General features: G+C 42.4%; 2 protein-coding genes across 4 annotated transcripts in view; one reads left to right on the forward strand and one right to left on the reverse strand.

Annotated features, from left to right (window-relative positions):
- Positions 1-22,901, forward strand: part of SUPT7L (SPT7 like, STAGA complex subunit gamma) — a 52,888-nt gene that overhangs the window by 11,631 nt on the left and 18,356 nt on the right. For 2 of the 3 annotated variants that reach the window (XM_077341699.1, XM_077341727.1), the window contains exon 1: positions 22,649-22,819. The exons of the other annotated variant lie outside the window; for it this stretch is intronic. The gene's annotated coding sequence lies outside the window, so the exon portion shown is untranslated. Of the gene's footprint in view, positions 1-22,648; positions 22,820-22,901 lie in introns of those variants that run through there. 3 annotated transcript variants of the gene reach the window in all.
- SLC4A1AP (solute carrier family 4 member 1 adaptor protein) lies at positions 877-22,745 on the reverse strand. The gene is made up of 14 exons (XM_077341686.1): positions 22,157-22,745; positions 21,005-21,197; positions 20,621-20,743; positions 19,789-19,849; positions 14,673-14,812; positions 13,100-13,260; positions 12,336-12,405; positions 8,001-8,190; positions 6,833-6,944; positions 6,281-6,491; positions 4,708-4,797; positions 4,000-4,055; positions 2,678-2,747; positions 877-1,205 (listed from the first exon to the last, which is right to left on the reverse strand). The coding sequence occupies exons 1-14, from the start codon at positions 22,703-22,705 to the stop codon at positions 1,156-1,158; spliced, it is 2,076 nt and encodes a 691-aa protein (XP_077197801.1). The 5' UTR covers positions 22,706-22,745; the 3' UTR covers positions 877-1,155.

Raw genomic sequence — 22,901 nt, forward strand, 5'->3', positions numbered from 1 at the left:
ATCTGAAATTTGCCCTTCATAATTAGGGGGGCAGTTATGAATCAATATACAATGCAAGCCAGACAGATTGATATAGGAAAAACACAACAGAAGGAGACTGCTTCAATTTCCTTTTTGTACCCGATACATCTACATCTACATCAATCTTCTAGTTACTGCTAAATCCTGGAATTTTACATCTAGCTCTTGGCTCTAAGTAAAAATCGCAGTAGGTTTTGCTTGTAAGCAGCTGAAAAATATAGAAGGACATGAAATAAATAAAAGTGCTTTGGACAGTCTGAGCACTGAGCAACCCGGTTCATCACTGCCTACTCCAACTGCCAGCAGGAGACCTCTTGCTGAGACCTGTTTTCAGGGATTCTGGTACCGGAGATGCTAGGACCTTAATACAAAAATGTGTGTTCCACTACTGAGTTAGAGGCTCTCCCTTACACAGTCAAAAGGGACTGGCTTCAGTTTCCCACTATCAAAAGGTATACAGGTAACAAGTTCTGGATAGTACAATAAATCCTTATGAAGAGGATAGCATGGCCAGGGTTGATTAGTTCCATCTAGAGGTTACTGTTTGCAGTTCATGAGTCCAATGAAATGGCTTCAGAAAAGCCTGTTAGACCTTAAGACACATAGTCACGTTGCCTGCGGTTATATTTTGGAAGGAATCAGGAGCAGTGGATGAATGTGTCTGAAGAAAGCAAATGAATGATGCTTGTAATCAGTTATGTCAAACTCCCAAACACACAAGCAAACACAGATATATTTGTAAATTTGTTGGACAGGACAAATGACACAAGCGTTGCATGACAGGCCCTTTGTCATTTCTCATGAAACCCACAGCCCATAGTTTCTCTTTGAAAAATGCCACTACTGAAATAGGTATCCAGCTTTTAAGTTTTTACTTAAGAAATCCTACCCAGCTGTACACTCATATGTCAAAACATATCTTCCACATCTACTTACAAAGGAAATACAAGTTTTATATACTTTTAACACAAAATATATACATTTAGTGGAGGAAAGAAGAATAGGTAGGCAAGTTTAAGGAATCACAAAAAAGTTAAAAAATAATGAAGATCTTGTCATTTGCTATTTCATAATACAGTTGTGCACTGAATGCTGTGCTCAAATCCTTTCTTTCCCAAAGCTGCCGCTTGATGCCTAATAGCCATATTTTTCATTCAGATGAGTTCTACCGTCACCGCTTTGACCTGTTCAAAAAACAGGGGAAAAGTAACTTTGTACTTTTGCTCACAGTAAGGAATCAAAGCTTTCTGCACAAAATTCAACCCTGGGCATGTTACAAGATAAGGTGCCTTTAAAAGGAGCATAGAGGGCTTTAAAAGGGAGTTAGATCAATGGGTACTAGCCATGGTTAATAAATGGAATGCCCATATTTGGAGGCAGTAAACCTCTGAAACTCCAGTACTATGAGGCAACATCAGAAAAGACCTTGGCTTCTATGCCTTGTCTTTTGGACCTCCAGAGCAGTGGTCCCCAACCTGCGGGCCGCGGCCCGGCGCCGGGCCGCAAAGGCCATGGCGCCGGGCCGCGGCTCCCTCTTCCCGCCCCCCCCCCCCCGCAGTAAAAAACTTCCCCGGCCGCAAGGTTGCGGCCCGGGAAGCTACTTACTGCGGGAGGGCGGGGAGAAGGAATGAGGGCCGGGCTGCGCCCGTGCAGGCCGCGCCGGCGCGGCCCGCGGGTGCGGCCCGATCTGCGGGCGCGGCCGGGCGCAGCTCGCGGGTGCGGCCGGCGGGCGCGGCTCGCGGGTGCGGCCGGCGGGCGCGGCCGGGCGCGGCCCGCGGGCGCGGCTCGCGGGTGCGGCTCGCGGGTGCGGCCGGGCGCGGCCCGATCCGCGGGCGCGGCCGGCGGGCGCGGCCCGAAGCGTGGGCGTGGCCCGCGCGGGCGCGGTCCCTGCGGGCGCGGCCCGATGCCCTGCCGGTCCCCAGCCTAAAAAAGGTTGGGGACCACTGCTCCAGAGGATGCCGGAGAAGATGGACCACCAGCTTGATCCAGCAGGACTCTTTTATGTTTTTATGCTTCGGAAACTTTAAACATACAACATGATCCAGTGTGAAGACAATTCAAAAAAATCTTTTTAGAATGTAGCTGCCTGCTTCTTGGAGGATATGACTGGACACAATGTTAATGCTGAAGGAACCATACTGGTTCTTCGTAGGGTTATTATAAGGGGGGAAAATGTGATAACTTGAACCAGGTATGCTATTCTGTGCTATTTGGATGTATGGGATGTACTTAAGTAGAATCTATCTAACAAGCCTCTTTGTGACAAGCGAGACCACTATTGTTATTGTTGTTGTTACCACCTTACTGTTACGTGAATGATGTAACCTGTACTATTTTGTTGTTTCATGTAAATGGCCCTGAGTCTTCGGGGAGGGCGGTATATAAATACAATACAATACAATACAAATACAATACAATACACTAACAGTTCTTTTAGCACCGGGTCTCTTTTTTGAAAGTCCCTCTCTGGAAAAGTTCCTCAAATCAAAGTCTGTCCTAGCTTTTTAGGAAATAGCAAAACAAATGTTTGGTAAGTAAGGTTGTCACTTTAATCACTGACTGTATTTAGCTGTTGCTATTATAATGTAGTATCTTACAATCACAAGAATATCAGTTATCAGTTAATTATTGAAAAAGAAAAAAGTCTACACATTACCCTCAGGTGGCATCCACACACAATAGTCTGGGTCATTTTCTGGATATTGTGAAGACATCTTATGTTGAATCTACAGGAAGGAACGTGAATTTTCAGTGACTGTTAACATTGTTTTTAGGGTATATTGAGTTCCTAATAAAAAAGCTGTAGCCCAGGTATGAGAGAATAGAGGTCAAGGCAGGAAAAGAGCCTAAAGAATGCCAAGTTCAAATCTACATAATTCAAAGTAAAGATAGTAATAATCTACAAGATGTCCAAAGCTGATGAACTTTTCTATAAACCCATATTAGAAATTACCCATCCTGGATTTTGACTTTAGGGGACTTTAATAATGGAAAAGGCTTAGGACAGATCTCTGAGGAGAATAAGCTCAGATTGTTTTAAAACTGTACTGCGTTATGATACAATAGCTCCCCTGGAGCAGGAATAAAAAGAAAAATAATAGCTTCCCCCCTCCCCCTGTTTTGTTTCCGGCCATTCTTGTAAATGCTCATATTTTAAATTTTGTATGCAGTAAAGGATCTCAGAGTCTTCCGCTGATAACTTCCCCTTGTTCTAGCTGTAAATTAGCAGAGTTGGTTATTTAATGAAGCATTTGGTGTTAAGAACATTAGGGCAAGGCATCCACCAAATCCAGCTCCTTTCATTTTGGGAAAAAGGAAAGCTACAGACACCGAAGTACTGCAGCCTTGCAATAGTGGCCAACAGCCCACTATCCTTCACAGATGGGATAGTCGAACAACAATTCTTTATTATCAGTGAACTCTTAACAGTTGCAAAGCCTAAAAATAGGCCAATGTTTGGTTTGCAACTAATTCTGTAAGTTTCTATATGCTTTTTAGACACAGTTCACAAATATAAAGCAAATGTCTTTCAAATAAATGGAAATATCTCATTCTGCAGCAGGAGCAGCACACTACACCCGTCTTGTTTCACAGCCTGCAACTGGCCAGCAAATAAAACTCACAGCTTACAAAGGGTTTGTAAACTATGATTAGTACAACCTGGTGGTTAAGTTAGGGCACTTGCTTGAGAACACCTAATGACTGAAGTTATCAGAGAAGTCAAAAGCAGGCAAGTCACTCCAACATGGTTTGCCCTAACTTGGATTCTCAACTGCAGTTAGGACAGCCTGGGGTTTATTATTGTGATGTCTGCATTGATTCCACAGGATCAACTTCATGCAACAAAGAAATGATTGAGTTGAGATTGGCATTTCTGGGCCCTCTCTTTTTCCCTGTCACATGCACAGAATACCATAGCCTAAAATGCAGGAGGATTTCTGACTGTTTTATGATTTTTCAGTTGTTCAAAAGACATACCCTACTGGCAGCATTAGCTCTCTTATTCCTTGGCTTTTCCGCAGGCTTCCCAGATGCTAGGGGGGGGAAATTAAAGAAACAGTGAGTAACCTGTACTACTAATTCTTAATTCTTGAAGAAAATGAATTGCAGGTAAAACACACTCCCTGGAAAAAATAATGCAGCCCAGGAAACTATTAACTGAAGCACACTGCCTCCTACCAAGGTGAATGGATGCCAGAAATGTGTATCAGAGACAGAGCTGCCACTCTACTGTCTGTCATAAAATATTTTCAGGAAGAAAAAAAGAGACTGGGCAATATTGAACTGAGCACCTACTATGCTCCCTTCTAGAATTTCTAGGTTAAGTTTCCACCAGTTACAAGGAAGCTAGTAAATAATCAAATTATGTACTGCGTCTATTCCCCTGTTTTTACAATCACTTGTCTTTAATGGAAAGGATAAATTATTTAAACAGAATTTGATCAAAACCTTACTTAGAAGCTTTCTTCTCCAGTAATCTAAATATGCCGATAATTTTAAAATATTGTTCCAAACTTGAACGATGTTAAGACTGAAGCGTATTTTATTTTCTTAACTTGTGCAAAGAGCAGAAAAGGATTTTAACTTCCAATATAGTTACTTATTTTTCTTTAGTGCTCTCTCATCCCCCCCCCCCGATGACTTACACCACTGTCTTGGGATGAGGCTGCCTGGAACACAACTTACCTTGTGACTTCTTTTGCAATGCATCACCTGGGGAGTTCCTCTCAGGAATGGTTTCACCTTCACTCAGAAACACAGACAAAGGCTGAATACCTGCAAGACATGACTCCAGAGGTTTAGCTAATATGATCTCATAATGAGCATGGGACTAATAATTAGGTCTACACAATTTCTGATCAAGTGAAGGAAGTGAAGTACTGTGTTTGTAAAAAGTAAAAAAAATTCTAAGGCTTTGAAATCAGCTTTTAAAATAGTGGCTTAATAGCAACTTTCCCCCACAGTACAACTGTAATGCTACATACAGATAATGAGAGATATGGAGAGCTAGAACTTTACTCATGTGAATCAGCAAGCAGTGAGCACAGGCTTAGTAAACTGAGGACACAGCCCTGGCACATGGAGGGATCACTGAGTGACAGAAGGAGCCTGGCTATCAGGAATAAGTGCTGTGTATATCTCTAATCCTTGTCTGCTTCTTAAAAAAATGCAGGGAGCATGCAGGCCAAGAGCAAAAAAGGGACAGGTGATGAGTCCTTCATGCTTTTTGACTATTCTTCTGCATGCTAGAACTGTGCTCAGAGAGCTAGATTAAACACAACAAAAGTATTTTCTAGGAAGCTTTACTCTCAATTACTTTATTTACTTTATTTACATAAACCAATAATAATATATGTGGGAGGGGGAGGCTGGAAATAAGAATTATTTTCTTAACACTCCGGTAGGAAAAATGGTAAAAGTTCAAATGAACGAATAGCATTCGCATGCAATATTATTCCCCCCTCAGTGTTTCATAATCTATAAATCAACAATTATTTGAGGAAGCAAAATACAACAGCAAGGGTCTTTAATGTCAGTGCAGCATGCTGAAACAATACAGGGTAAGCCCCAAAGCATCCGATAGTCAGTTCACTATAACCAATCTCTCACACGTTAAGCTTAGTACATTTATGCTAGATATTAGCCACCAAAAGAAGAAACAGATGGTTCTTAAGAGTAAAGGAGAGAAATATGGACGAATCCCCCTCTCTTTCAAGAATAGCTCTTAGCAGTTTTCTAGTTCACTTGCCCCAGACCTATAACCATTAAACCCAAAATAGAATGAATGACATGTTCTGTACATAGCATGCATTTCTACAACCAGCAAAGTCCTAGACTTGCAGTGCTGTTAAAATATAAATCCTGGCTGGCATAAAATAATTACTAACACTAATCCCAAATAATACAGTGTAAAAACAAGCTCTGCTCAGTGTTCTCCTACTGTCTGAGAAGGGTTTGCTGCTTGCATGTAACAGGATCTTTAAACAGCAGTGCTGAGATAAGGGAGCTAGGGAAGATCTCTTAGCCTTTAGATGCCAGTACAAGATAGTTGTCATTTTGAGTGTGTTTATTATCTCAGTCATACCTCTAGTGGTGTTTTTTATCCTCACTGTTCAATTTAATTTTGTACTGTTAAGCAACTTGAAGGTGCTGTTTCATAAAGTGGTGTTATAACTAGTAAAACAAGTAAATGAAAGCTTATTAGCCCACTGAGTTTCATTTAAAATGCAGGAAAATAGAAAATATAAGACTAATTCACCCTCAGAAATTAACTCCGTATCTTTGTTGCTGCGTGAATATGATCCAGATATCATCTCTGGTACAGTCTTCATCTCTGCTTTTTGTGTGCCTGGTTTTACTGTCTTAATATCTGCTTCCATCTCTTCTTCTACCTCCTCCTCCTCCTCTTCTGATTCATCTTTCATATTTAATAGGTTTACAGGAATATCTGGACGCTTCACAGGGGGCTTCTAGAAGGCAAACAACAATAGCAATACACATCAATCTTTACTAGGAGCTGCCATACATAAATAAGGAATAGAATATTCTACACAATGTGGCAAATCAGCAATGGGACAATGATAAATGCTTTTTGGATTAATACAATAATCAACAACATAAAAAGGCTCTATGTACAAGAGAAAAAATTACTTATCTAGCCAAAGACTGGACTGCGCCTTGAGTAAATACACTTTTACATTTGACAGGAATTATGTTAACAGAGAAAACTTATCTAAATATGGTCAAGTATTCCAGGAGTGGTTCTGCCATACAGGAATTGGTTCTACTACCTATTCACCTTTCAACTTACCCCAACAGTCCCAGTTTTCAGTCTGAATTTGCTCCCCCCTTTCATTGCACCAAACAGGGGCAAAGTTAGTTTTCTAGGCTTGTTTTCAGTTCCCGAATCTTGACTCCCAGCTCTACAGAAGAGGAGGAAAATGAAAGAAAAGGACACAAAAAGCTTCAGTGGCATGCCTTGAGAGCCAACAGTAGTTCAAGACTGGATCCCCCACTGAGAAACCCAAATTCTTGCTCAATACTGAACCTCATGGTATGGTCCTGGGAAAGACATACTTTCATGAGGCTGGTGCAAATGATTTGGAGTCACAGCTATTCACTCCCTCCCCACAAGCATGGATCTCTTCCCCTTTCATCTTAAGAAGATAAGTTGGTTTTTATAGCCCATTTTTCACTACCCAAAGGAGTCTCAAAGTGGTTTATAATTGCTTTCCCTTCCTCTCTCCACAACAGATAACATGTGAGGCCAGAGAGGCTGAGAGTGCTCTGAGAGAACTGGGACAGGCCCAAGGTCCCTGAGCTGGCTACATGTGGAGGAGGAATGGGGAATCAAACTCAGCTCTCCAGATTAGAGGCCGCCACTGTTAACCACAACACTGAGCTGTCTCCCTGGCTAGGTAATCCACTACCCATCTTTAAACCGCCCGTGGCGCCAAGGGCGCCACGGACTAAATAATTCGTTAAGGGGTGTGGAGGTGGGATTAGTCCGTGATGAGGAAGGGTCCGGATTGGACCCTTCCTCACGACAGACAATCGGAGGGACCAATCGGCAGGCGTGAAGCGCCTGCCGATTGGTCCCTCTGATTCCCAGCCCCAGCAACTGCGAGCCGCTCACAGTTGCTCCCGGCCTGACGCGGCCAAAAGAAGCCCGCCGCCGCCGCCGCCAAAATAAGCCCGCAGACTCAGCGACTGTGAGTGCCTAGCGCCTGCTGCATTTGGCTGCAGCAGGCTTGCTTACTAGTTATACATAGTTATCCAGGGTTTTCCTTTAAATAGGATTTCAAACCCATTCTTCAGAAGTAGCAACATTCTAATATCAAAAGATTATGCCACATATATGTTGTCACCTCAGTGCTCTAGACCATGTTCTTTCAGTACTCAAAATAACAAACACGGCTACAGTTAAAGAAAAGAATACATAGACACCCTGATTATTGTGCTGTACAATGAAGACTCACTGGGATTTCAGCTCAGGCAGTGATGCAGGAGTGACAATCTTAATTAACCCTTTCAAACGCTGTTGTTCTTTCCTCAGTTCAAAGGTCCGCAAGTGAAGCTTTCTACGTGCCACACTATCTAAGGCACATCCTGATTTTATTTCAGTCATAAATTCATCCAAAGAATCCTGAGCTGCTGACTGGGATTGCACTGCAGGAAATAACATATATATATATATTAAAAAACATGAACGCCTCAGATTTTAGTAACCAACAAGAAACAGTGGATGCCCAATACAAAAATTCTTAAAAAAAAAGAAAAGTCAACATTTGTCTCAATTTCACAGTACCTTAAACGATCCTTACATAAATCATCCCACAATTTTTTCAGCAACATATGTTTTCTTCCGTTAAAGAATGGGGATATTACTTGGATTCCTTTAGAATTTGTTACATGTAGAATTAAACTGAGGGGGGGGGCAGAAAAGGACCTGATCCTGTTTTTTTTTTAATGCATATTCAGAGAGAGACAGCTAACAAGCCCCAAGAAGAAGGAGGTAAAGATGATGAGACAGGCAACAGCATTATGTCAATATGTATGTTATCAGAGGGGTATCTTGAAGTTTACATGGACCATACATTTCTCCCAATAAACACAATTGGGACAATCATTCTGTTTTATAGAAATCAACCTGAAAGAGCTTTGTTCACAGAACTGTGTATATTTTCTATATAGTAGCAATCATATTGCTATACTTGGCTTAGTCTGTCATTGGTGGGAGTCAGCAAACAATGCCTGTTAATATTGCTCAGTTCTGTGATATGAAAGTAATTTGCTTCTCTGGCACATACGGCTAATGTCAAATTGGCCCATACAGAATGACTGTCAAACAAATTATTTAAAAAGACACAACTACAAAAAAGAGGAAGGCTTTATCCAACTGTTCCATTAAGTAGCCTGTTTCGAAGGATTTCAGAAACTGTCTTCAAACTGTCTCAGCTCCAACATCTACCTAATCTCTAGGGATATATGGCAAAAAAACAAAACAAAAAACAAACCCCTCACCAGTTACTCAGCTTGCCACTCCTTGAGCTTTCTTGACTCACTACCATTCTTTAGAGCTGTGAAGTTAAGCACTCAGAGAAAGTCAGGTCTTGAAAACCATTCTAAAAGCTTACATGCAACAAGAGTGAAAAGACTGCCAGATGTTGTGACAACAACAGTTTATCACTAGCACTTGTGTCTCAGTAATCTCTTACCTGCCAGTATCATGAACATGACAGGGCAATTTAAGAGAAGATAAAAATTGCTCCCTGAGCCTAAGGAGACTACATTTCTACGTTTTAATACTTGACAGCTGCAAGTCTGCATTATCTCAAGTACTCTTTTAAGCTATTAATCAATTATCTCAAGTTTTCATCCCAAAGCAGAGGGGGGCTCATTTTGGGAGACAACATAAAGGGGGGAAGGAAGAAAAACAGCGTTACTTCCTTGTAACTGTTGTCCATCAACGTCTTGTATGCAGACACACATTGGGACTGCATGTACACAGGCCTGCTGCGGAGAAGATATTCAAGCTTAAAAACTCCAAAGGGGTCTCAAGGATTCAGATGCCATAGAAGCCAGTCTCCTCAATGTCATGGCAGTGGATTCAGGGCTTGAGACTGCCAAAAGATCTGACGGCAGTCTGAACACCGAAGCGGATGGAACCGAGGCTTTTGGATCCATGGCTGGCTTCAATGGGGCTGAGCCCAAGAGAGGTTCCTTCCATAATGCCGCTTTAAGCCACAAATTCCTATTGGGCCCTAGCCTTTGGTATGAAATGCTGGCAGATAGCGCAAGCTGCAACGTTGTGCCCTTCTCCTAAGCAGAGAAGGTACTGATTGTGATTGTCAGATGCGGCATCTTAACTGTGCACTGACCACATTTCTTGAATAAGGCCTTCGTGGTCCTTTTATGGTGACGAGATCAACAATAACGGAGCAACTAGAATATATGATTGGAATTCACAGGGGCAAAAAAGGAACTGAGGGATGGGGGCGCTCTGCCTACAGGTCAGGTGGCACAGCCGGCAGGAAAACCCGTGCATGAGTGGTTCAGCTGTGGAGCTGAACCCCTTTGGAGTTTTTAAGCTAGAAAATTTCCGTGGCAGGCCTGCACACACACAGTCCCAATGTGGGGCTGTGCAACAAGACGGACGATGAACTGACCAAGCATGAATATCACCCTAACAGTAACATTAATATATAATAACAATGTCATTTCCTTCTGAAACAGTTGCAATAAATGAGGTTCCTTCGGTCCCTGAGGAAGGATAAGGTCCCTAAACCAGAATACCTAAAAAACAGATCCACAATATTCTCTTACAAGCAGCTGGAAATCTAGCTAAGAAGTATCCAATGTATATTTTTTAAGTCTCCCCTGCCTCCCTGTCTTCTTTATGCAATGATGCAGAACATAGAAATAGAGCTGGATCCATAAAAGCTGAGATTTCTTGTATACACTGATGACCAATTCCCTTTAACTCTCTCAGGGAACATATTTAATGGGAATTTCTAGTCATCAAAGAGTCACTTGTATTTTTGTTTTCGGATGGTTCAATGCTGAACTCTGTAAGACAGGCGTTTGATACCAGCGAAGTGTCTCAGAGCTACACTGGAATAACTACTAACATTATGCTGCTGTAAAACTTGCAAGTCTAATGTGTGCAAGCACGAGAGGGCTGGACCATCGTGCTCTCTTTTTTGCAAGTATCAAAAGAACTGTAAAAATGCTGCATGGCAAATTACTTTTCCTATTAGGGCTGTAACTTTTGTTTAACAATCAGAGTTTAACCAATAAGCATTAATATCAAATTAATAAGCACTGTAATATTTAATAGTTTTGGCCCAATATTGCTAATAAAAGAAACATTTTAAAAATTAACAGTTGCTCTGGATCTATCATCCTCCCCCAATATTACAAACCTTAAAAACAATATTTTTTTACAACAAAAGGAACAGTATGATTGGTTTTACTGTTTGTAAAACATACAGCTTGACATTAATATTAGCATCCTATAAGAATATGAAAAAAAGATCTATCATGCAAAATGGACGGTACAGGAAAAATGACTTTCTCAATAACTAATATGCTACTGTATTTTGCTTTATTAACCTCAAAAAACATATTCTGACACCATGATGAGCATCCAATAAGAAAAAATATCAAAATATCACGGAAAATGGCACCTACAGGAATGTCTACCTAAGAAAATTTTAAAGCAATAGAGTCCTGAAACGCACACAAACAATAAAAGTTCATCAAGCATTCAAAAGCCACAATAAGCCAGCCATCATGTGATACAGCAGGGCATTCTGAAGAATTAACTTTGCACTATCAGCATCAATAAACTGCATATCCTCGCTCTAAGTGAAATATTTTTAGGAAGTTCAGCATCCATTAACTGAACATTTAAAGCTGCCAGACAGAGGCAGACCACTGGTCTACCAAGGTCAGTCTTGCCTGTTCTGACTAGCAGCAGCTCTTAAGAGTCTCAGGGAAGAGTCTTTTTACATCAACGATCAACTGCTTCTTTAAATGGAAATGCTGGGCAACTCATGTAATGGGTGTGACCTGAGGAAGGTCATTTATGCTGCCCCAATTTCTTTTTTATTGGTTCAGCTATTTGAAGGCAATAGAAACTTCAAATAGGGGATGAGAGGACTAGCACTGCAGTAGCTTGCCCCACTATCCAAACCCAAACAGATGTTGGAACTCTCCTCCTCCCCCCTGGAATTTTGTAAAAAGACTGGAAAATGTGCTTTTTGGTATGAATTCAGAATATCCAGAAGGCAATAACAACTCAAAATGTCAGACAGTGGGGAAACGACCCCCCCCCCCAAATAAGATTGAAGAGCAAGCAGCGAATACAACTCTGTTCCTATTGCATGCTTACACCTTCTGTGATGTTTTTAATTGTAAGTTGCTTTGAGACAGTCAGTCTGTCTGAAAAAACTGGAATATAAATTCAATTGTAATGCATGAGCACTCTGTGAGATCAAAATATTCAGTGTAGCTTCCAAGTCTGGTCTCATCTCTAAGTATCTATAAGACATGTAGATACATTAGACAGCACAAGGTACTTCTGATGAGATATGGGGAGGGAAATCCCTGCAAATTCCCCTCCCTATAGCTGTGTGCATCCCACATAAAAACAGAGGCTCCCCCAAACTGCCAGGAGCATCTTGTACGGGGTGCAAGGGGCTTCACGGGAAAGAAAATGCATGAATGCTGTGTTTCCAACTTTCTGAATTTCAGTTTCTGCTCCTTCCCTTGTTATCCTCCTCAAGCTTTAAAATAAAAACAGGCCTTACCTGTCCTTGAAGATTTCAGTTTGTCTGCTATCTCAGAGAGCTCTCTCTCAGTTGCGCTTAACTTTGCAACCTACAAAAAAAGTCAGAAAGTTGGAAGAATACACATATTTATTATGGTTTTTTAAAAGCAATATTTTTGCTCCCAATTTTTACCAGAGAAATGAAGAACATGTGATACTCTTACTGATATTTGAATTTTCTTGGCCTTCCGACTCTACACAACTTTCCCCCTTTTATTCTGTCATTTAAGAAAATCACTTGTCAAATTCATGAAGAAGGCGTATTTGCTCATTCTACATTTGTTATTCTTTGTAGAATGACAAGGTTTTGTTTGTGGTACAATAAACTAAAAACAGCAACCCCTCATAAATGTGTCACTGAACAGGCAACACATAGTGGAAAGGAAACGTGCTTGCTTAGAATGTAAGAAAGACATATGCCACTTTTGACTGTACAAATAAAAAGACATCTAAAGCTGAAGCCATCACCATACAAGAAAAACTACATTAAAAACAGAAACAATTCCTAAACACCTTCAGAATATAAAAGAATTAGGAATTTAAGAAGTCCTGTGACAAAATAAGGTGCCACTGAAGAGAAGGCTGTCCCTTTGGCTACTACCCACTGAACCCCAGATCAAAACTTCAGATGATGGCCAAGTCAGGTGGGTTCATAAGGAAGCAGCTGGTCCTTCAGATACCCTGATTTGAAGCTGATGCTAATTCCAAATCTTTTCAACTTGGGATGGCTGAAGTTGTTCTTACCAATGAATCATATGTTTCTGGCTTCTCATCTATCTTTCCAGCCTTCTTCATTCTGTTTAGCCTTTTTTGCTCAATAACTCCTGTCCGATCAAGGAATGTGTCATCATCGCTATCATAGAAGTCTTCCTCTTCCCAATTTTTTGCTTTTCTTTTCCGTGACACTATGGAGAATCAGATGATAAAATCAGATGACAAAAAGGTATGGCAGTGAAAGGCTGAACAATACCTTGAAGAAACAACAATAATAAATGTATTCTTATATATTTATTCTTAGACTCTCTCTGCACTCCTGATTTAGTCATGCTGACTGTCTAACCTGTCTTATCACTACTGCTAAAAGAGCTGAACATATACTGGAAGATCAACTATTGTTATGTGGGCTGTCACCACTCCATTGCAGGCTGGCGCACCTGTGTCAACCCTTCCTGACACTCCTGCGCAGACCCTGGCACCAGAGAGAGAAAAGCCAGGGCAAGCCTTGCAAAGCAAAATGGGAGAGCAACTAAAACCCACTTCTTGCTCTCAAGCAGGATTTGGAGCTAGGCTTCTCAACTTGCTTGCAAACAAAAGAGGAGTTTGTCAGCACACCTGGCAAGTTCAGAGAGACAAAGGCATCCCACCCAAAACTCCCCTCCAGCCAGCCAAGCACATTGTCTTGTAAAGGAAACTGGCCACTCTCTTTCAACACCAAATCTACTCCAAGATTTGGTCTGTGTCTTTTCCCTCACCACTATCCCCAGGCACAATCAATCATCCAGGAGTTGCCAGAAATGGGTCATCAGCCCTTCTAGATAGGAAATATTTCTTCATATTCCCCAGCAGCTAGTTTCTTTCTCTCAGCAACCCTTTTCTTTGTTGGGCCACAATCGTTACTCTTTGTCCAAGCCCTGGACAAGGTAGGATCAGCCCCCTATCACCTCAGGTCACAAATTTCCTTTAAATATTGGGCTCCCACAGCCACAAAGTGCAGTCAGTTTCCAGGCTACAGAAGCTCTGTCCAACGTTCATCTTGGTCCCTTGTCCGTCGCCCCAAATTGCTTCCCTGGACCTCCAGAACTCTGCTCCACCCAGAAGACAGGTAGATATCACTTCCAATCAACCCTTAGTATAGATTCCTCCCCTATAAGCCTTTTCCTTGTGTGCTAGTGGCTAGGAATGTACATTTCTATGCTAGAGTGCGCATGTGTTGTTTTTTGTCTAATTAGTGTGTGTTAATAAAGTCCTTCCATCTTTAGATCATTGTCTGCCTTGGTTCTCAGTGACATAATTACCCAGAAAACTGTACAATTCAAGGTCCCACATTATGCCATGCTGCCTCTTGCTGGCTCTACTAGCTGGTTCCCCACAACTAAATTTAGACACGTGTCCTTACAGACACGCATTTGGCGTAACGCTATGACATTACCACAGTGGGTGTTGACAGAATAAAACATGATAGCCTCCCCATGAGTGCTACTATAAGCTTCTTGGAAGACTTAGATTTATCCTGCAGTGCTGCAGGTTAAGATTCCTGGTGATAAGACCACTTCTTACAGATCTTGGGGAAGTAAAGCATTTGTCCAGTTAAGCCTACCAGCCTCTTGCCGCAGCACACCCCTAGCATCCAGGATCCTGCAAGCTTCCAGAGCACACTGGATCATTGCTTCTTTTTTCTTCCCAGAATGAATAGCTTCTGCCACAAGTTGCTTCCCTGAAACATCATCTATGGGCAGCCTGTTCAATTTGGAAGGTTACAATAGAAAGCAAAGTCAATAGTAGCCTGAAATATGTGCTTAGCTTGCATAAATGCATACTACTGAGAATTATTCTTCCAAATTGTCTCAAACACACTGGATACAAAGCACCTTGGCATTTGTTTCTGTAACATCGGCAAAGTGGGTATTATATATAGGAGTATGTCAAAACAAGATTTAGTTTTGAAATAATTTTCAGCAGCATAAGAAGCACCTCTCACTTTCAGAGAGCTGCGTCAAAAGAGAAAAAACATTAGAAGAAGCATTGCCTATAATTAGTGCAGCCGTAATATTGTCACCTTATGTGCAGGAGATCATTAATCTCTATATTAATTATGTTGTTGTTGTTGTTATGTGCGAAGTCGTGTCCGACCCATCATGACCCCATGGACAATGATCCTCCAGGCCTTCCTGTCCTCTACCATTCCCCAGAGTCCATTTAAGTTTGCACCTACTGCTTCAGTGACTCCATCCAGCCACCTCATTCTCTGTCGTCCCCTTCTTCTTTTGCCCTCGATCGCTCCCAGCATTAGGCTCTTCTCCAGGGAGTCCTTCCTTCTCATGAGGTGGCCAAAGTATTTGAGTTTCATCTTCAGGATCTGGCCTTCTAAAGAGCAGTCAGGGTTGATCTCCTCTAGGACTGACCGGTTTGTTCGCCTTGCAGTCCAAGGGACTCGCAAGAGTCTTCTCCAGCACCAGAGTTCAAAAGCCTCAATTCTTTGACGCTCGGCCTTCCTTATGGTCCAACTCTCGCAGCCATACATTGCAACTGGGAAGACCATAGCCTTGACTAAACGCACTTTTGTTGGTAGGGTGATGTCTCTGCTTTTTAGGATGCTGTCTAGATTTGCCATAGCTTTCCTCCCCAGGAGCAAGCGTCTTTTAATTTCTTTGCTGCAGTCCCCATCTGCACTGATCTTGGAGCCCAGGAAAATAAAATCTGTCACTATCTCCATTTCTTCCCCATCTATTTGCCAGGAATTGAGAGGGCCGGATGCCATGATCTTTGTTTTCTTGATGTTGAGTTTCAAGCCAACTTTTGCACTCTCCTCCTTCACCCGCATCAACAGGCTCTTTAGTTCCTCTTCACTTTCTGCCATTAGAGTGATATCATCTGCATATCTGAGGTTGTTGATATTTCTCCCTGCAATCTTGATCCCAATTTGTGACTCCTCTAATCCCGCATTTCTCATGATGTGCTCTGCATACAAGTTAAATAGGCAAGGCGACAGTATACAGCCTTGCCGAACTCCTTTCTCAATTTTGAACCAGTCAGTGATTCCATGTTCAGTTCTCACTGTTGCTTCTTGACCTACATATAAATTTCTCAAGAGACAAATAAGATGCTCTGGTATTCCCATCTCTTTAAGAACTTGCCACAATTTGTTGTGCTCCACACAATCAAAGGCTTTAGCATAGTCAATGAAGCAGAAGTAGACGTTCTTCTGGTACTCCCTAGCTTTCTCCATGATCCAGCGTATGTTGGCAATTTGATCTCTAGTTCCTCTGCCTCTTTGAAATCCTGCCTGTACTTCTGGAAGTTCTCGGTCCACATATTGCTGGAGTCTAGCTTGTAGGATTTTGAGCATAACTTTGCTAGCATGAAAAATTAGAGCAATGGTGCGGTAGTTTGAACATTCTTTGGCATTGCCCTTCTTTGGGATTGGAATGTAAACTGACCTTTTCCAATCCTGTGGCCATTATTGAGTTTTCCAAATTTGCTGGCATATTGAGTGTAGCACTTTTACTGCATCGTCCTTTAAGATTTTGAATAGTTCAACTGGAATGCTGTCACCACCACTAGCTTTATTGTTGCTCAGACTTCCTAAGGCCCATTTGACTTCACATTCCAGGATGTCTGGCTCCAGGTCAGTAACTACCCCACTGTGGTCATCAGGGATGTTAAGCTCACTCTTGTATAGTTGTTCTGTATAATTTTGCCACCTTTGTTTAATCTCTTCTGCTTCTGTGAGGTCCCTACCATTTTGGCCCCTTATCATACCCAACTTTGCATGAAACGTTCTCTTCATATCTCCAATTTTCTTGAACAGATCTCTGGTCCTCCCCATTCTATTGTTTTCTTCTATTTGTTTGCACTGTTCATTTAAGAAGGCATTCTTATCTCTTCTAGCTTTTCTCTGGAATTCTGCATTCAGTTGGGTGTATCTTTCTCTTTCTCCCTTGCCTTTCACTTCCCTTCTCTCCTTAGCTATTTGTAAAGCTTCCTCAGACAGCCATTTTGATTTCTTGCATTTCTTTTTCTTTGGGATGGTTTTAGTTGCTACCTCTTGTACAATGTTGCGAACCTCCGTCCATAGTTCTTCAGGCACTCTGTCTTTCAGATCTAATTCCTTAAATCTATTTGTCACCTCTACTGTGTATTCGTCGGGGATATGATTTAGTTCATACCTGAGTGGCCTAGTGCTTTTCCCTACTTTCTTCAATTTAAGCCTAAATTTTGCAACAAGAAGCTCATGATCTGAACCACAATCAGCTCCTGGTCTTGTTTTTATTGACTGGATAGAACTTTTCCATCTTTGGCTGCAGAGCACATAGTCAATCTGATTTCTGTGTTGACCATCTGGTGATGTCCATGTGTAGAGTCGTCTCTTGGGTTGTTGGAAAAGAGTGTTTGCTATGACCATTGTATTCTCTTGACAAAATTCTACCAGCCTGTGCCCTGCTTCATTTTGTACTCCAAGGCCAAACCTGCCTGTTATCCCGGTTATCTTTTGGCTTCCTACTTTAGCATTCCAATCCCCCATGATGATAAGCACATCATTTTTTGGCGTTGCTTCTAGAAGGTGTTGTAGGGCTTCATAGAACTGATCAACTTCATCCTCTTCAGCAGCAGTGGTTGGGGCATAGACCTGGATCACTGTGATGTTGAATGGTTTGCCTTGGATTCGAACTGAGATCGTTCTGTCATTTTGGGGATTGTATCCCAAGACTGCTTTTCCTACTCTCTTATTGATTATGAAGGCTACTCCATTTCTTCTGCGAGATTCTTGTCCACAGTAGTATACCTGATGGTCATCTGAATTAAATTCACCCATTCCTGTCCATTTTAGTTCACTGATTCCTAAAATGTCGATGTTCAGTCTTGTCATTTCTTGTTTGACCACGTCCAGCTTACCTTGATTCATGGATCTGACGTTCCAGGTTCCTATGGAATAAAAATCTTTACAGCATCGGACTGTCTTTTCGCCACCAGTTACTTCCACAACTGAGCGTCCTTTCGGCTTTGGCCCAGTCGCTTCATTCATTCTGGCGCTACTCGTACTAGCCGTCTGCTCATTCCCAGTAGCATATTGGACACCTTCCGACCTGAGGTGCTCATCTTCCGGCGTCATATCGTTATGCCTATTGGAACTGTCCATAGAGTTTTCATGGCAAAGATACTGGAGTGGTTTGCCATTTCCTTCTCCAGTGGATCACCTTTTGTCAGAGCTCTCAGCTATGACCTGTCCGTCTTGGGTGGCCCTGCACGGTATAGCTCATAGCTTCACTGAACTACGCAAGCCCCCTTGCCACAACAAGGCAGCGATCCTTGAAGGGGGATATTAATTATAGTAGTCTGAAAAACAAAGAGCTCCCCAAATCAAAACATAATGTGCAAAATTTCCATTTTTGCAAAACTGTTTTCGGTTCTTGTGTATAATTAAGCTATCAGCAGGTATGATGATTTACACTTTGTCTGGGATGGTGACTGAATACAGAAACTGAATACAGAACAGATCTGTTCTTTCTTCCTCACCCCTGCAGTCTCCTGTATGCACTGCAAAGCTCCCTTTGAATGCTGGGGAGTCTTTGGGAGCAGAGAATGTGGCTTGGGAGCTCCCTCCAATGGAAACAGGCAACCAGGAAATATCTTCCCTCTAGCATGAGCTGTTCTGTGAGCTGAACAACTGGTCAAGCTTCTTCAAGAGCTGTAACCAATTTCAGACAATTTCCTATTTCCCTTCCTACTGCATCCCTCCTCTAATTTTGTTTCCAAGAATTATCTTTTCACAACAGCGTGCACATATTTATCTAAACAAACAAATGTATGTCCACACACAATGCAGGAGCAAGTTTATTTATTTTCATGTCTATATTCCACTTTTACCCCAATGGGGATATAATGTGGCTAAAATTGTCTCCTCCCCCATTTTATCCTCACAACTACCCTACAATATAGATTAGGATGGCTGAGAATTGTGACTGGCCCAAAGTGACCTATTAAGCTTCCATGATGCATTAGAAATGCCATCCTGGGTAACCCAGAGAGCCAGTGTGGTGTGGTGGTTAGAGTGTCGACTAAGATCTGGAAGAGCCAAGTTCAAATCTCCACTTTGCCATGGACACTTGCTGGGTAACCCTGGATCAGTCCCACACTCTGGGATTAACCTACTTCACAGGGCTGTTGTTGGATGGATAAAATGCAGTAGAAGACAATGTAGAGTGTCACTTTGGGTCCCCAACTGGGAGAAAGGTGGGACATTAATGAAGTAAACAAAATAAATCTTATCCTGACACTCTTACCCTCGCACCATGCTAGTGGGCAAGGTGTGTTTTGTGAATGCCTTTTGCTGACAGTTCACAGGATCAAATCTATAATTAAAAAAAACTGCCACAAAAGAGGTTTCTGGAATTGGTTTTTTTTCTTTTTTTGTAATCTGTTGTAACAAACAAATTACAGTATTTAATAAAGATTTTTTGTCTCAAGTACTGCACATTTTGAAGACATTTATTTCATCTTCATTTTTATTAATTATTTTTGTATGAGCAATTGGGGCACATAATTCCAGAACCACCTCCAATTTTGACAATAGAAGCTGTGTTCCAATAAACTGCAACTGAAATGTAAGAGTTCTAATCACAATCTCATGCCACCTTTACCAGCATCATTGGCTGACAGGAAGACTTACTACTGCATAACATTGACTCAATATCATATTATACACAGAGACATACTTCACCCTACAAAGCCAGGTACCAGTTCCATGGGCATCAAATTCATAATCTAGTTCTTCACCTAGAGAGAAAATGGGATGGGGAAATAATGTTAGCATACTTGCACCATCAGGCTGAATCCAATGAAGCATGAAAGCAACAAATTCATGGACTGTATTTTTCCCTCTTCCCCTGCAGCCTCCAAAAGCCACTTCTTAAGGCAGTTCTTTGGGAGATGCAAAAAGCTGAAGGAGGAAGGAAGAAAGATTCACTCTGTGAATTTATTATAGTCATGTATGATTGGAACTTACACATTATTATATTTCTCTGAAAGGAAAACAACCATGAATATAAAACAACCCCCTTTAAAATGTTATACAATAAAATAATAATGACTATAATTTTAATTTGTATGCAAATATAAGATGAAGCCATTTTAGTCTTGCAGTTGCATAAATACCGTCCTATATGTTTCTCCAGTAAAATGGGCAGCCTCAATTAAATTTACTAAGCCATAGACTTCCCAATTAAAATTTTCTCAAATGAAAGACAGTAGGGATTCAATATAAATCATTATCAACTGAAGTCATCCCTAAACAAATAACTATAAAATTATTAAATAATAATCAATTCTTAGCAAGTCCTTGAAATCAACTCTCAACACAGATATCTTAAACAGTTTAGGATGTTATCCTGAAATAATTTAGACAGACAGTTCCTATGCAGACGCAATCTATAAAGTTTTAAATATAAAACATCACACTCTGTAACCAAGCATCTTTATGCAATTCAGGACTTGCATACTGAAGTTATTAAACACAATATGTGTGCAGCTGACAGATATCACACATACCTTCTCTATCAAAAAAACCTTGTAATGCCTTTTTAGGATCTTTCAAATAAAAGGCTTCATGTTCTTCCTGAAACTCAATTGCAATTGGGTTTTCTTCACTCTCCTCTTCCTCTGCATCTTCACCTGGAAGATATGTTTAGGTAAAATAAGGAATAAGAACTGAAGTGGGAAGCAGTCAGCTACAAACTCTTAATGACATCAGCTCTTACAAACACAGAATTCACTTCACATTCCATTGTAATTAAAGCTATCAATGCAGAACAAGCTGTGTGAACGTATACCTCAAAGGTTTCAGTAGTGAAGGCTATAATATAGTTCAACCTGCAGAAAAGCCTGAAGAGTTCAACAGTTTCTCCAAGCACTCTGCAATATATTCTTTCTTACCCATTCCCCAGGAGCAACTCAAATCATTATTCCAACTATTTTCACTTCTCTGTTCATCCTTCTCTTTTTTATCTTCTTCATCAGAATCTTCACCCAGCATTGTTTTCTCTAATGTTGCCTGCTGCTGCTTGCGCAGTTCTTTTAACTGGGTTACGGTTAATTCTGATTCAGGTTCCTGATCCTCCTCTGGGCCCTGCAACGTAAATTACAAAAACGATATGTCTGGGAAAGAATATCTACTCATAAAACCCACTGGTTCCATAAATTAAATGTATTATAATTCAAGTTTCTTAAAACTGTAGACACAAACCAGATCTTGAATATAAGTTAATTCTACTTCCTTCACTTTCAATTTGTTGCAGTACAATACAATGTTTTGCTGCTAAACTGAAAAATTAAGCCCGTATCTACTGCTATGTGTTTTTTTAAAAATATAAACAGGAAAGCTGCCGGATAATCACAGCAAGCAAACAGATTTTTCAGTATTTATTTATTTATTAGATTTATTGACCACACTCCCGGCACAGCCTTCTCTTCAGTGGCACTGGTATCACAAATCCCCTGTTGAGAAAGCTTGCATTATATACTTCCTTTGCACATTTTGCAGAATGAAAGAGATCCAGAAACCTCCCTGACTTTCTCAGTAAGTTGTTCTAAGAGCCTGGAGCCAACATAAAGAATGCACGTGTACAGGCTGCTGCCTATCTTACTTGCTGGGCAGCACGTTCATGACGTTTTGCTGTCATAGCAAAGCACAGCAGCAGAGGTGGTCCTATATGTATGTGTAACCAGAATCAGAGAATCATAGAGTTGAAGGGGTCATACAGGCCATCTAGTCCAACCCCCTGCTCAACGCAGGTTCAGCCCAAACCAATGCCATTAGGGGTTGTGTAGGTGATGGCCAGTACCTCGAACTGAACCGGGTGCTGGATCATTACACAATAAAGTACTATGCAAACTCCAATATATTTCTATGTATTTATCGCACCATGCAATCTTTCTAGACGTTCCACAGTCAAAGCGAGCCTGCTTAAGCGTCCTGAAAGCCTCACATGCCGTCTCTGCCATAGCCCGTCCACACACGCACAGCGGCACAGCGTTAAAAGCCCAACAGCCCATGCTTCGTAGCCGGCTGCCCCCACAGCCCCCGACCTGCAACACGAAGAGGCGGCTGCTCCCTCCGAAGCGCAGGACGTGGCCCACCCGGACGCGGCAGTAGGTGCGGGGCGGGATGCGGGCTTTGTTGATGAAGGTGCCGTGCGCGCTGTCCAAGTCGTAGGCGTAGAGGCCGGGCTCGGGGCCCTCTGCGTCCTCCCCGTCCGGAGGCGGCGGGCGGCGCTGGAGCACGGCATGGTGCCGCGACACCGACGGGTGCGCCAGGGAGAGGCCGCAGGTGGGCGCGCGCCCCACCGACAGCCAACTCCGGCCCCCCAGACCCACGCTGCCCAGCACCGCGCCGCCCTTCACCGTCTCCAGGCTGTAGAGCGCCGCGTCTTCCTCTGCAGGGCAGCCTCCCCAGGGGGGCTCCTCGTACCGAAGGGGCGGCGCGGGCGGACAGGGGGCCCGGGCAGGGCCGCGCAGGGGACGAGGGGCCGCCTCAGCCGCCGCCTCCTCTTCCCGAGCTGGGAGCAGAGGCGGGAGAGGCGGCTTCTTGAAGCCTTCGCCCAGCACAGCCTCCTTCTCCTCCTCTGCCGCCGCCATCTTAGACGTCCGGCCTTCAAACCGACCCCCCCGGAAACTGCTTCCCTCTTAGCCTAGTTCCGGGAAGCGTGCACCGCCGCGAAGGGCTCGGCCTTTCTCTCGGCCCCACCGCAGGTAAAGGAGAAGGGCGTGGGGGGAGGAGGAGGAGGAGGCTGTCGCGGCCCGGACAGGGGAGGTGGGACGGCGGTCCGTGGTC

This window comes from Paroedura picta, chromosome 1 (assembly GCF_049243985.1).
Source record: "Paroedura picta isolate Pp20150507F chromosome 1, Ppicta_v3.0, whole genome shotgun sequence".
NCBI classification, from domain to species: domain Eukaryota; kingdom Metazoa; phylum Chordata; class Lepidosauria; order Squamata; family Gekkonidae; genus Paroedura; species Paroedura picta.

What these genes read in the sequence shown, in the direction of transcription:
- SLC4A1AP (XM_077341686.1), bottom strand. Translation starts at nt 22,705, where the DNA reads ATGGCGGCGGCAGAGGAGGAGAAGGAGGCTGTGCTGGGCGAAGGCTTC. An exon ending in GAGTTGCTCCTGGGGAATGG is followed by an intron (nt 20,744 to 21,004) that starts GTAAGAAAGAAT and finishes CATATCTTCCAG; the next exon opens with GTGAAGATGCAGAGGAAGAG. An exon ending in TACGGAGTTAATTTCTGAGG is followed by an intron (nt 4,798 to 6,280) that starts GTGAATTAGTCT and finishes CATGTCTTGCAG; the next exon opens with GTATTCAGCCTTTGTCTGTG.